Genomic DNA, 14130 nt, shown 5'->3' with positions numbered 1-14130 from the left:
CCCTGCGATCATGACCTGAGCTGAAGGCAGACGCTTAACGACTGAGCCACCCAGGCGCCCAGGGTAGGAGGTCTTCTAAGGAAAAGAATGCATATGGCCAGTAAGGATGCTTGAGTTCACTCATAGTTAAATACAGCTCAAAACTGGAAGATTACATTTTGCAAAAATTTTTAAAGTTCAATAATGCTTTCAGCCACTGTTGGTAGAGTGTGCAGGGAAGCCTTTTAGAGGACAGTTTGGAAGGATCAGTCAAAATTAAGGATATCCATACATTTGACCGAGCAATTTTAATGCTGGGAATTTGCTCTGTAGGCGAGTGAACCAAATATACCAAGATTTCAGTGCAAGAATGTTTACTGCTCTTGTATTACTGTTTTATTTATAACTTAATGTATCAATTTATGTCGTGTCGTTTATAAAGGCAAAAAGCACTAAACAACCTTTACACTTTATCATTAGAGAAGTGGTTAAGTTGGTGGGTCTCAGCTGGGGCTGGTTTGCCTCCTCTAGGGGACATTTGGTAATATCTGGAAATGTTTTTGACGGTTGCAGCTGGGGAGAGGTGCCCCTGGCGTCCGGGGGTTAGAGGGTAGAGATGCTGCCAGACATCCTACAATGCACAGGACAGCCTCTCACAACAGAGAGTTATCAGGCCCAGAATTTCCGTAGTGCCTAGATTGAAAAACTCGAGGTTAACTCAGGTTAACTCAAGTATAGTACATTGATACAGTACAGTATAATGCACCATGAAAAAGAATGTCCTGATATGGAATCCCCAGGCTGTACCATCAAGTAAAAAATGCAACGTAGGGAAGAGTGTGGATAGACAAATTTCTTTTATCCAGAAGAAGACACAACCTATATCGTATGCTTCTCAGTAGGCACATAAAAATGAGGAAAAGGTGTTTTGGGGAGAATTTGATATTTTTGACATTTTTTTTTTTAAATGGAGGTAGGAACAGAAAAACTCCACAGCTTTATTGGACTTCATTGTGTAGTGCTTTGATTTCTACAGTTGCCTGGACATTCTAAGCTTCCCCAAAGGCCTCACACCCGTACGCAGATGAGAAGGCATCCCCTACTTTCATTTTTAATAAAAAGCCAACAAGAGTGAGCTGGGCATTGGAACTAGGGGCCATTTTTGTTTTCTTGTTTGTACTTTTCAGCATTCCCTAACATCATATATATTTGCATGTTTGTGCATTTTTTCTAAAAAATGTGCTTAAGTCACCCTTATGTCCAAAATAGAGAAGGAGTTCAGAAAATCAGGGACCATCTACAACAGCACTTTAAATTGCTGTGTCTCGCCTTCGTGAAGTAACATGGACAAATATTCATGCATTCATGAGAAATGACAAAAACCAGAGTTAAGCCCAAATATATATAAAAAGGTCCTTAGGAAACAGATCAGAAACAATGCCAGAAAATGCCGTTTGGGACGTTACTATTTTATATATAGCTCTCTCTTTTTCACTCCTCTGATTTTTTGTTCGAAGCTTATCTAAGGTAGTTTTATTTCATCATGGAGAGAAGCTCTGTGTTTAGTGGTGAGGGAGAAACTGACAGGTGAAACGCTGTGGGGACCTTCCTGAATTCGGAAATTTGGCCCACGTTTCTTCATTGGGTTGCACTTCTATTATTGGGTTGATAAAGGAGGGAAAACTTTTCTTCTTGCAGAAGAACGTTATGGAATTCCTGGCGCCCCTGAGACCAGTGGCCATTCGGATAGTGAGAAATGCTCACGGGAACAAAACAGGTAAGGCCTGGGCTGTGCGGGGTGGGTTCGGGGAGACAGAGGGCAGAGATGGAAGGTTGGGCAGCTGCCTCAGGGGAATGTTTTCAGGGTAGCTGTTGTGTTCGCTCTTAGTGTCCCCCGTTCAGTGGGACAGTTGAGGCTCTCGGGACAAGGGTCTGCCTCCGGTGGTGGCCTAGTATGTAGCCTGCCCCTGCCACCCCCACCCCCTCCACCCTCAGCCTACGCTTGTGTTTGCGGGCTCACCTGTTCCGTTTAAACACATGTCCCTGGTCCTGGGGCTTTGCTCGGCCAAGTCCACGAGCCGCTCTGCTGACGGGCAGCATTCTGAGTTGCCGAGGATGTGTGGTGTTGCCCTGGCGCTGCCCTCTCCCCCGCCTTCCCCGCTCTGGGTGGCCACCCCCTCCCCAGGCTTCAGAGGAGTGGGGAACATGCTGGTAGGAAGGGTCTGAGCCTGGAGAGCTGGAAGCCTGCCTGTGCCTACTTGCTGGCCAGGTGCGGAGGCTGCAGGACTCAGAGCAGCAGAATCGGTGCCCCTTGGAGAGCCACCCTGAGGGCCTCCGGCTGGGGCAGGCCAGGCAGCACTGGGCAGGCGGGGTGTCCTTGGCAAGAAGACTCCCTCATGGGCAGAGGGGTTGGGAACCGGGGGGGCGGGGGGGGGGCTGGCTGTCTGGGGAAGAAAGGGCTCCTGCTTTAAGGGTGGTCTTGTCGCCTTTGAGTGTCAGCATTTCCTCCCCAGCTCTCTGAGCACGAAGGCCTGCTTACCAGGCAGCTCCATTTGGCCAGCCAGCTTTGCCTCCTTGCACACTTACCAAGTGCAGTAAAGGAGGGGGTGACAAGCGCCTGTCCGGGCTCAGATCCCAGCTCAGCTGCTTACAGGCCCTGTGACCCTGGATGAGAGACTTAGCCTCTCTCTCTCCTCACCTGTGCAGTGGGGCGGTCCTAGCTCGTGATGTTGTGAGGATTCAGCGAGTTAACACACACGGCATTTAAACTATGCTGAATGTCTATTGCACACTCCCTGAGAGCTGCTATTAATAGTGGTGGAGGGGGCACCCCTGCTTTGATGGCACTTTGGAGACCACAGGGTGAGCAGGGGTTGGCCAGAGGGAGCAGGAAAGAGCATATCGGAGCTGTCAGGGCTGAGAGAAAAGCGTACTGGGGGCCCGAGAGCTGGAGGGAACTGGCGTATGAGAATAACGCTTTTGAGGAGAGACAGAATGTCCCCTCGGAAGAGCTGGTGAGGAGGCCGGGGAGCTCACAAATGACCATGGACTCCAGGCTGGGTGCAAGAGCGCAGCAGGGGCTAAAGCATGGGGAGGCCACAAATGGATATAGAACAGTCCCTGGCTGGTGACAGAAGGGTCCTGGGGCTGGGCCCACGAAGTACAGGTGGGCTGGGTGGGGCGTTTGCAGTCATCCAAGGAAGGATCGGCAGTGGGCTGGACTGGGGTGTGGCAGAGGGGGAAGGAGGGGGTTGGAGGACGTTTATGGGGATAGATGAGGTGCCTGCCTTTGGGAACAGAGAAGAAGGAGGAATCCTAGGAGGGAATAAAGAGCCTTGTGATAGAGCCCCAGACCTGTGGGCTTCGGACCAGGTTACAGCACTGCTACCTCTTAAGCTGTGATGCTCTGCTGGTCATGGGGTTGAGGCCCTGTGAGGTGGAGGATGTGAGCCCTCCCGTGCTCCAGGAAACAGTCCTGCATGCTTGTTTGTGTGCACGGGGCAAGCGACAGAGTCCTTGTGGAGGTAGCCACTCAAGTGCTGAGCTGGTCACACTTCCACCTCGGCACGTCTCCTCCAGAGGAGGCTACGGAGCGGGCCCTGGTTCGGGTGGGGTGAGGCTGGAAGGGAGCTGAAGACCTCCTGTGGTCCGGCACCTTCGTCTGGAAACCAGCCCGCGGGGTCTCAGCACTGCCTGCAAGGAGAGGTTTGGCCGGGGGTTTGGGGAGAGTCCGCTTGTATTTTGCAGACTTGGCAAACATAGGGGTTTTCCCCCACTTTCTGCTCAGATTCCCCCAAACAGCCAGCACAGTGTGGGTGTTCCTCTGTGAGTCCCACCCGTGTCTGCAGAGTCTCCCTTTGTCGCTGTCCTTTCTCAGGGTACATCTTTGTGGACTTCAGCAGCGAAGAGGAAGTCAAGCAAGCTCTGAAATGCAACAGGGAGTACATGGGTAAGGAGCCAGCCTCTGCCTGGTTGCAGGGCTTCGTTTGCTCATTCGTTTACTCCATACGTTTTGATGGAGGGTCTGCTGTGTGCCCAGCACTGGTCTAGTCACTGTGCATACAGCAGGGAGCAGAATAGACCAAAACCTCTGCCCTCCTGGAGGTAAGAGTAAGCTGACATAGAGCAGGAAGAGACAATCATCAGATGGGCCGGGATTGGAGCAGGTGCATTTTAAAACAGGATTGCATTCACTTGGGCCTCACTGAGAAGGTGACATTGGAGCAAAACCCGGGGACGGGGCAAACTCTGGATTTGTGGGATGGTGCAGAGGCTGTTCATCAACAGTACGAGGCCAGTCCTCCAGGGTTTTCTGTCCTCTGACACCTTTGCCCAGGCAGAGCCAGGGAGTGTGCCCTGGTAGAGGATGCAGCACGGTGGCCTGGGGTGACCAGGCAGGCTGCCCCCCCAACCCCCACCGCCAGGGTTGAAGCCGGATGTGCAGGATGAGTGAGATTCAGGGAGAGGGCCCTTCTGGTTCAGGCCCAGCCCTGGCTCAGACCGCCACCCCGGGAGGAGTCGCAGGCTAGTTCCAGGCTTGCCCCACAGCCCTGACTCCTCTCCTCCTGCAGGTGGGCGCTACATTGAGGTATTCAGGGAGAAAAACATCCCTACGGCCAAGGGGCCCCTGAAGAGTAGTGCCAAGCCCTGGCAAGGCCGGACCCTCGGGGAGAATGAAGAGGAGGAGGACGTGGCCGACTCCGGGAGGCTCTTCATACGAAACCTGCCCTACACCAGCACCGAGGAGGACCTGGAGCAGCTCTTCTCCAAGTTTGGTAGGGGCACCGCCTCCCACTGCCTCATAGCACGTGGTGCGCGAGCAGATGGCCTGGGTTTGAGCACGGCCCACCTCCTGTCAGCTCCTGACCACGGGCAAATGGCTTCCCGCTCTTGTCTCTGTTCTGTCATCCATAGATGGGGCTGATGACCCCTGAGCTGCTGCGAGCGCTCACACGTCATGGACATAGGGTTAGCAGGGCTCCCAGCAAAAGGTCGTGTCACAGGCGTCGTGTGCTGTTTGAACCCATTGTCTCCTTGCTCTCACTGTCTGAACTCAGAACCGTCGAGATTTGGAAACATTCTGCTGAGCTAGCCCTTGCTGTCTGAACTCTTGCTGCTGAGAGTGTGAAGTCCAGTCACTGGGGGCAGGAGCGCGACAGGGCTCCTCAGTCTGAGCTCCACTGTCTGAGGCCTTGCTCTCCAAACTGAGCGTCCCAAGTTGATGTGATAGGGTCACGTTTGTCATGGTCACTGCTTCTGCTGCTATTTCTCAGGCGAGAACAGGAAGGCCTGAGGTTCGACTTGGCATGCAGGGCTGTGTGTTTATAAGGGCGTGGCTGTTGAAGGGAAGGAAGTTAGGGTTTGAGATGGAGGGTGAGGTCTGGATGCTTTGGGATCCCTCACTGCTGTTTGGAGGCCACCTGCAGGTCGTGCGGGCAGGGAGGCCCTGGGTGGGACTCTGCCAACAGGCGCCTTTGTGTGACCTCCCAGCCCGCGGCCACTGGTTTGCACAGCAGGGCCAGGCTGCCCAGGCTGGGGGATGAGCCGTGGCCTCCCAAGTTTCCGTGGGGGAAGACAAAGACCGAGGGGGGGGTGTGGGCACCCCCTGGTGTTGAGAGCAGAAGCCGCTTCAGAAGGGCTGTACTTGGACCCAGCACACCCCTCCGGGGGGCACTAACTTTGGAGCAGGCGTGGTTCAGTACACTATGCACATATTGACGCATTTATGGGCCGGCTGACAGCTGCCCTGTGAGCTTGGCATTCTTAGGATGCCACTTTACAGATGAGAGACTGAGACACGTGGAGGCTAGTCGTTTGCTCCTGGCCACACACGTGGTAGGTGTTGGAGGCAGGATCCAGGCCAGGCTCATGTACTTCTAGGGTAGACACATAAAGGATTGTGAAAGGCCACTCTTGACCTCTGAGGTGGTCTCACGGCAGCCACGGCTGTGGCCCACCCAGAAGAGCTGGGTGCCCAGCACTCAGGCCCATCCCCAGCCCCCAGGATGCTGACACCTGTCCTTCCTCAGGTCCTCTGTCTGAGCTTCATTACCCGATTGACAGCCTGACCAAGAAACCCAAGGGCTTTGCCTTCGTCACCTTCATGTTCCCTGAGCACGCTGTGAGTGCCTACGCAGAAGTGGACGGGCAGGTGTTCCAGGTGACTGCTCTGGGCTGGCGGGTGGCGGCTGGGCTCAGGTGATGGGGAAAGGATGTGTGGGCCCACACGCACGAGCACCCACATTTCTTAAGAAAACGCAGATGGTGTGCGAAGCCTCTGCCTCGCAGGAGCCTGTAGAGGGGAGCTCCCCCGGGGCAGGGCCCTTCAGCTCCTAGGACAGCACCGGGCACACCCTGGAGGCTCGAAAACTATTTGTCAAATGAACACATATGCTCTGTGTCCCCAGAAATACTGTTTGGGAGAGAAATAAAGAAGGAGAGTTTGGACTGGTCATGTTAAGTGGGCACAATAGGTTGTAAGAAACTCTTCTTCTTTTCCAGTGTTACCGAGCAGTGTGCTTTGCCTGCCTGCTCAAGCCCAGGCCACCTCGAGCTCCCTTTCTCCTTTTTCTCCCCACTCATTTGTTCATTCATGATTTGTTGATCTCCAGGGACCCCCCCAGCCAGACCGGCTCCCACCCGCGTTGAGCCCTCGCTTCAGTGTGCGGGGACAGGACGGGGCCTGGGCTTGAGGGGGTGGGGGCTGCTGCAGGGGTTTTATAAAATGCTCAGTTTCTGTCGTGAGGCTGTGTCAAAAGTCCCCCACCAGCGTAGGAACCCTGATTCGTGTGGCCAGGCCCCCATTCTGGTGTGAGGGTGGCCATGTGTCCTGACTAGGGTTATCAGCACTGGGTCCAGCCTACCAGTGGAGGGGCTAATGTCCTGGGGCAGGATGTGGACCCACCTATCCCCTTCCTCTCTCTACCCTCTTCTCGCCATCCCCTTCCAGGGCAGAATGCTCCACGTGTTACCATCCACCATCAAGAAGGAAGCCAGTGAGGATGCGGACACCCCAGGATCATCGTCCTATAAGAAGAAGAAAGAATCTAAAGACAAAGCCAACAGCTCCAGGTCCTTACCCGCTACCAGCCTCTAGGCCCTGCTCCTCCAGCCTCCTACATGCTCTGGCTCCTTGGGATGGGTTCAGCCTCTCATCGGTGACCTTCCTGAGCCCCACTTTCATCATCTGCTTAATGGGGGAATCACAGTGGTGCCTTACTTTCTTGGTGTTATAAGAGTTGAATGAACTGATATAAGCAAAGTGCTTAGTCCCTGGCACAAAGTAAGTGCATGTCAAATGTCGGGGATCATATCGTCATTGCTCACATCTCCAGGCCCTGGGTTCTTGGCCCACGCCAGGTAAGTTGGCAGGAGGAGGAGGCTTTGGGGGCTTAGAAGGGCAGGTGATGAGCTTACTTCTTAGAGTTTTTGCATCTGAGAAGATACTCCGCTCGTTCAGCCTTGGTCTGACTTCTCTGTTCTGCCTCTGCCTCTCAGCTCTCACAACTGGAACACGCTGTTCATGGGCCCAAACGCCGTGGCGGACGCCATTGCACAAAAGTACAGCACCACCAAGAGTCAAGTGTTTGACCACGTGAGTGGGCGTCCCGTCTGACATGCCCGGCTCTGGGCCGATCGCAACGGGAGAAAGAGCAGGGGAGGGGCCGTTGTTCTGGGGTCATCTACAAGCCCTGACCTCAGGCTGAAGTTGTAGGCATCCTTGGGGCCTTCTCTGGAAGTATCCTCTCCACGCTCCAGGCCTGCTTCTCCCGGGCTTGTGTGGAGCCAAGCCAGAGAGACTCAGCTGTGCGGTGCTCCTCACCACAGCCCGATGAGCTAGGTGCTCCTGTTGTCCCACTTTCCAGATGAAGAAACTGAGGCCTAGGGACACAAAGCAACCTTCCCAGGGTGACACACCTGGAAAAGGCAGAGATGGGATGACAGGTCTGTCTGACTCTGGTGCCCGTGCTCTGAACCCCATCACACACCTCTCCAAGGGTTGTCACACGCATTCCCTCGGCTGGGGTGGCCCCAGTCTTTGAGACGAGGAAAGGGGAGTCATCGGTCCCTGCCCCTCTTCCCATAGAAGTCAAACTGGATTCCTGCTGACTTTTCCCATCCATCTCTCCAGCCCCCTCAGATCACACACCTTCCTTAAAATGCACATGTCTCTACTTAAACCATGGCTGAGTCCATCTCTGGCAAGATGTTGCAGTATGTTTTCCAGCTAGTCAGAAAGGATATCCATGGTTTTGCCCCATAAACCGTAGACCCATTGTCATTTCCTCCTGCCCAGCACTCCAAGTCAGCACTGCCCATTGGAGCTAGAATGTGTGCCCCATGTGTAGTGGCAGACATCAGAGTGGCCATGTTTCTTAAAAAGCAAAAAGAAACAGGCAAGATTCGTTTTCAAAATCTGTTTTACTTAATTCAGTATAGCCAAAGCATGACCAAGATACCGTTTTAATGTAATACACAGTATGAAAGATGACAAGTTAACTTTGCCTTCTGTTTTCTCGCGAAGTATTCGAAATCCAGTGCGTGTTCTATACTCTGAGCACTCCTAGCCACGTTTCACGCGTTCAGTGGCCGGATGTGGCTCATGGCCACCATGTCGGGCAGCTCAGCTCCAGGCCTTGGCCGGTTAGGAAGCCTGCAGTCAGTTCAGATCCCACAGGCACTCGACACAGAAAGTCTTGCTCTTGTAGAACCTTACAGAGAAGGAAGACGCACATAAACAGGTGCAGTGTACGTGTTATAGCTAGGGAGGTTAAGCTGAGTAGGGGAGAGGGTGTGAGAGTGAGGGTCACCAGTCAGCAGGGTGACATCTAAGCAGAAACGGAATGGAAGGAGGCATCAGGGGGTAAGCACCATGCAGGCGGAGGTCAGCAAGTGCAGAGGCCCGAGGTGGGGATGAGGTTGGCCTGCTCGGCTGGAATGGAGGGTGGGGAGTGAAGCTGGAGAGGTAGGCATGGGGTTCTGGATTTACTGTGTGAGACATGGAAGCCCGAATCACGAAATTACTGTGGGTCCGTGAGGGGCACTGGCGGCCCTGTCCAGCTGTCTCCTCGGGCTGTTGGGAGGTGGAACGACTGACCTGTCACCAGCCCACCGGCCGACAGGGCCTCTTCCCTTCCCGCCTCCCACAGGAGACCAAGGGCAGCGTGGCTGTGCGCGTGGCCCTGGGGGAGACCCAGCTCGTCCAGGAAGTGCGGCGCTTCCTCCTCGACAACGGGGTCAGTCTGGACTCCTTCAGCCAGGTGGGTACCGGCTCAGCGAGCCACCAGTGGCTGGAGAGCAGAGGGTGGGGTTTCAGATCCGGGACGTGCTGGCGGGTTTGAGGATCCGGCCTTTCAAGGATGATGATTATTAAACTCTAAGTTGTCTCTAAAGAAGAAAATATCACCTGGGCTCAGACAAGGGGCCCATCTGACTCCGATGGTATCTCTTGGGGGCTGTGTGCTTGCCCACACAGATGAGAGGGGCCCCACCCAGTACCTTAGTAGGAGCACCTGTTGTCTAACTGGGAGTATAGACCTTCCTTGGACCAGGTAGGATAGGGGCCAGGACTCCCGCATGCTCATCCTCCACCAGGTAGGAGTTTAGACCACCTCCCATCCTCCCCTCCCTTTCACAGGCTAGGAAACTGAGGCCCAGAGAAGGGTTGGGGTGGTGACTTAGAGGTCAAACACTGAGCCCGTGGCAGGAGCCTGGACTAAATCTCGACTTCTGACTCCCAAATAGCCCTCTTGGCTGTTCAGGCCAACCTCCAGGGCGAGTGGAATGGAAAGGGCGGGTGGATGCGTGAAGTACAGGTGCTGACAGCTAACGCTTAACCGGGACTCACCAAAGTGTTCCCCTAAATTTGTGTTTTATTATTCATTTCCCTCATGTGACAACCCGGGAAAGCAGCCCTGCTGTGTTCACTTCGTGGTTCATAGAGCCTAAGTCACATGCTCCAGGTCACACAGCTCGTTGTGGATCGGAACGCCCCAGAGCCCACGCCCCTAACTGTTCTCCTCTGCGGCCTCAGTGGCACCTGAAGCCCGCTGGGGGCCAGCCCTTCCCACCTGCAGATGCCTCCCACCTCACCCACCTCACTCAGTCCTCACAGCAACAGTGAGGCCTAGAGGAGGGGTGTTACTGCCCGTTTTGCTGGCGAGAAAACTGAGGCCAGAGGAAAGCAACTGACCCAAGGTTTCAGGTTAGATTCATAGCCAAGCTGAGACTCCTGCTCAGATACCCCATATGCCTGGAGTTTGGCCATTATATCTTGGCTCTTTGGTGCCCCCGCTACATGGTTTTTCAATAAACTGATCGCTGACATTTACAGAGTGCATATACTGTGTGCACTTGGCTCGTGTTAACGCACGTAATTAAATCCTTCCCTGAGGTGCTCCTGTGAAATAGGCACCATGTCCTGGCGTTAGGTGAGGGGCTGAGGCCCAGTTAAGTACGTCTCTCAGGGCCATGCATCTGCTGTCTTGTTGGACACTCTGGAAGGCCCAGCAAGGGCTGCGGGTGGACACTGGCAGGATCTGCCATGGCTCAGAAGTGGAGGGGCTGACATGTGACCCGGGCTCTAGAGCTGGGGCCCTCACCTCTGCCCACTCGGAGGAGCCGCCTCTCTCCCTAGAGCGCCACGCCCAAGGCAGGGGTTTCAGGGGCCCGCTCCCCAAGCGCCTGGTACTTGAGGTCCCGAAGGGCTGCCTGGTGCAGAGACAGCTGCAGATCGGAGTTGGGGTCGGGCCGGGGATCCTCCCTCCCGTTGCCCCACGTGTGTTGATTCCCTCCCTGCAGGCGGCGGCCGAGCGAAGCAAGACCGTGATCCTGGTGAAGAACCTCCCGGCGGGCACCCTGGCGGCGGAGCTGCAGGAGACCTTCGGCCGCTTCGGCAGCCTGGGCCGCGTGCTATTGCCCGAGGGCGGCATCACCGCCATCGTGGAGTTCGTGGAGGCCCTGGAGGCCCGCAAGGCCTTCAGACATCTGGCCTACTCCAAGGTAGGGCTGCCAGGGCCTGCTCAGCAGAGGGCCGAGGGGGCCGACGGACCGGCAGGCTGCCTTAGCGCAGACCTGGCCAGTGCGGCACTGTCTGCAAACCAGCCTCCTCCGACATGATCTACGACCCCACCCCTGAGAGCACCTCCTCGGGATGGGAGCATGTGAGAGAGTCGCTCTAGAGATCCCCCAGAGAGCATGCCCTGGCTCCGTGCCGCACTCTGGCTTTCCTTGGCTCTCCACTCCTATGTGAATCAGAGCCGCCATTCTGGGCACTTGTGGTATCTTGTTTCCAGTAAGTTGAAAGTCACTTCTATAAGAAGGCGGTCTCCTGTTTCTCAATAAAGAGAGAAAGAAGTCACGTGTATACACGTCTAGAGTAGTACGTTAGTTCTTGTGATGGCCACAGGGGCTTAAAACAGCAGAGCCGTATTGTCTCACAGCTCTGGAGTCCCGAAGTCTGAAATCCAGCTGTCATGGGGCCCTGCCCACTCTCCAGGCTCTCAGAGACCCTTCCCTGCCTCTGCCAGCTTCTGGTGGCACCACGTGTCCCTTGACTCGTGGCCACGTCTGTCCGGTCTCTGCCTCTGTCTTCACGTGGCCTTCTTCCTCCATCCCCAGATCTAACTCTGCCTTTCTCATGTGCAGACACTTGTCATGGGATTTAGGGCCCACCCAGATAACCCAGATGCTCTCATCTCAAGATCCTTCACTTGATGATAGTTGCAAAGATCTTTTTTCTAAATAAGTCCCATCCACAGGTTTCCGGGGTTTGGGGATGTGGACATATCTTTATGGGGGGGAGCACCGTTCACCCACAATGAGTAGCTTCTCTTTATCAGGCACTTTAGGCCTCTGCAGACTATTTATCAGTGTCAGGTTTATCCTTGTTGTAAAAAGAAAGAATCTGCATGCACATGCATTGCCTGGGGTGCGGGGGTGCAGAATGTGTGTTTCTGACGGCCCTGCCACACTTCTCCCACAGAGCTGCATTTCATCAGTGATCCCGCCTCCCCGTCCTACCCCCATCACTGATCCCGCTTCCCTCTCCTACCCCCTGCATTCCCTCATCACAGAAAACCCAAGAAGACCCCAATGTGTCCAGTGACAACAGATGTTCAGGCCTGTCGCCTGAGCCCCAAGCTACAGCAAAGGGAGGTGGGAGGCTGTGGTGTTCTCAGGGATCAGGCAGCACAGAAGGTTCCAGGCTGTGCTTCTCCTTTTGGCTCCGTTTCCCCGGGTGAGTTGCCCATACTTGCTGAGCCTCAGGCTCTTCATCTGCAGAAGGAACTGAGCCCCTGCCCTGCCCTGTCTCTGCAGTTTCACCACGCCCCCCTGTACCTGGAGTGGGCTCCAGTGGGCATCTTCTCCAGCTCAGCCCCGCAGATGAAGGAACCCCGAGGTCCCCCAGCAGGACCGGCAGAAGAGGACAGGGCGGAAGAAGAAACCTGTAAGAGCTGAGATCAGGGTGTCCCAGGGCAGGGGGCAAGTGGAGGAGGGAGGGTGGGAGGGCTGGGCTCAACGCTGAAGTCTGTAAGATACTTGGTTTCAAGTTATTTATTTGTCCTGGAGACCGGCGGAGCTCAGGTTCTCGGATTTTACAGGCATGTAAGATGTCCTTAAGATCAGAGCATAGAAATTTTAGGTGCAACATAAAGTAGCCAGCTTTTCCGATTGCCAATTAAAGGTTGAAAAAGACCCCTGGAATCTACCACTAAGGATTTAGAACCGAGCAGGTGAGAACCTTCTTGTTTTATACACCTGCCAGCATGCCTGACCAGTGAGGGCCTGCAGTGAGAAGTCTCTCCTCCGTCCTTGGAGTGGCATAGCACAAGGGCAGGGTGGGGATGCTGGGGCAGGGTCAGGGGTGGCTCACCCCCCGCTAATGCTTCACACTTGGGGGCGGAAGGGGCGCCATTGGTGCGGGGGGAGCACCGTTCCCCCCCCTTGCCAGGATGGTCGTGCAAATAGCAAAGCATTTTGCGCCCCCACCCTCTCTGCCCACTGAATGTCCAGAGTGTTCAGTGCTCATGACAACCTGAAACGCTGTCCGTGTTCCCTCCGTGTTCCCCAGATGTCCCCTAGGGGGCGAGAAGCGCTCAGGGTGGGGACCACGGCACATCCTAGAATCGAAGACCTTCAGAAAAGTTTTGAAAAGGGCTGGCGGTCCTGTTATCCAGATGTTAGGACCTTGCTCATCAGCAGTATCCCCCGCTTTCCTACTCACCTCCCCCCATAGGGTTACCCAGTGTATTAAAATAAGAATTGAGAAAATAAATCTCCCATCTACCATCTCCGTCGTTCCCAGAAAGGGTGACTCAGAGCAAAAACGGGGCGAGCAGAATTCTCAGATTAAAGAACAGGCCTTTAATTGAATAGACCTTGCTGTCCATAAACCTCCTAGGGCTGTCTGCATTTGCCACGTTGTCGTGAGTCCGTAAAACCTTCAGGACCAGCCCAGTCAGCACCAGGCACTCGGGAGCCCCTGGTCTGGTATCTTTGTTCCAATCAAGAAGGGCAGTTCTTTGCTCTCCGCATCTCGAGGCTCCAAGAGCCTCCCTCGTCCTCAGACTTACTGATTACTGGTATGAACCTTCACTGGCACCTGTTCTTGAGTTAGTTTTGTCCACAGATTGGATTAGGGTTCCCTTCAAAACCCGCTTTTGCGGAAGACTGCTCTTGACACAGTCCTGTGACTTTTGAGTTAGTTTTGTCCACAGATTGGATTAGGGTTCCCTTCAAAACCCGCTTTTGCAGGAAGACTGCTCTTGACACAGTCCTGTGACTTTCTTAACGAGCCATCACCCCAAAATCATCAGCCACCTTAGCGTTCACTTCATTTGATCATCCTGAACTTGAATAATATTTTTTGGCCAAAGCAAGTCCTCCTTTTAGGCACACAGACTTGCCAGGAGTGAGGGCCCATTTCCTACCTGCTTTGGCGGGACCACTAAGCCTGATGCCATGTGGCCACACTCGTTTGCACATGTCCTGGTGTGGCCCCTTGCCCTGGCCTTCTAGAACACTTGTCAGAGTTTGTATTCTATATATTCATTTGTTTTTCTTGCTCAATATCCGTCTCTGGCCGACGGGAGAACCACGAGGGCAAGGAGCAGCTGCCTTGCTCACTGCTGGGTGCCCTGTCCCCCACGA

General features: G+C 54.6%; 1 protein-coding gene across 5 annotated transcripts in view; it reads left to right on the top strand.

Annotated features, from left to right (window-relative positions):
- Nucleotides 1-14130, top strand: part of RBM19 (RNA binding motif protein 19) — a 146892-nt gene that overhangs the window by 16566 nt on the left and 116196 nt on the right. For all 5 annotated transcript variants that reach the window (XR_003516884.2, XR_003516885.2, XM_027575960.2 and 2 more), the window contains exons 8-16: nt 1678-1756; nt 3857-3928; nt 4551-4754; nt 6009-6139; nt 6929-7050; nt 7477-7573; nt 9129-9239; nt 10780-10980; nt 12298-12427. Coding sequence is in view for 3 of the 5 variants with exons in the window: in XM_027575960.2 (XP_027431761.2) it covers nt 1678-1756; nt 3857-3928; nt 4551-4754; nt 6009-6139; nt 6929-7050; nt 7477-7573; nt 9129-9239; nt 10780-10980; nt 12298-12427 (1147 nt within the window). In the remaining 2 variants the exon portion in view is untranslated. The remainder of the gene's footprint in view (nt 1-1677; nt 1757-3856; nt 3929-4550; nt 4755-6008; nt 6140-6928; nt 7051-7476; nt 7574-9128; nt 9240-10779; nt 10981-12297; nt 12428-14130) is intronic.

Source organism: Zalophus californianus, chromosome 14, assembly GCF_009762305.2.
Source record: "Zalophus californianus isolate mZalCal1 chromosome 14, mZalCal1.pri.v2, whole genome shotgun sequence".
NCBI lineage: Eukaryota > Metazoa > Chordata > Mammalia > Carnivora > Otariidae > Zalophus > Zalophus californianus.
This window is presented reverse-complemented; position numbering and strand designations above follow the sequence as displayed.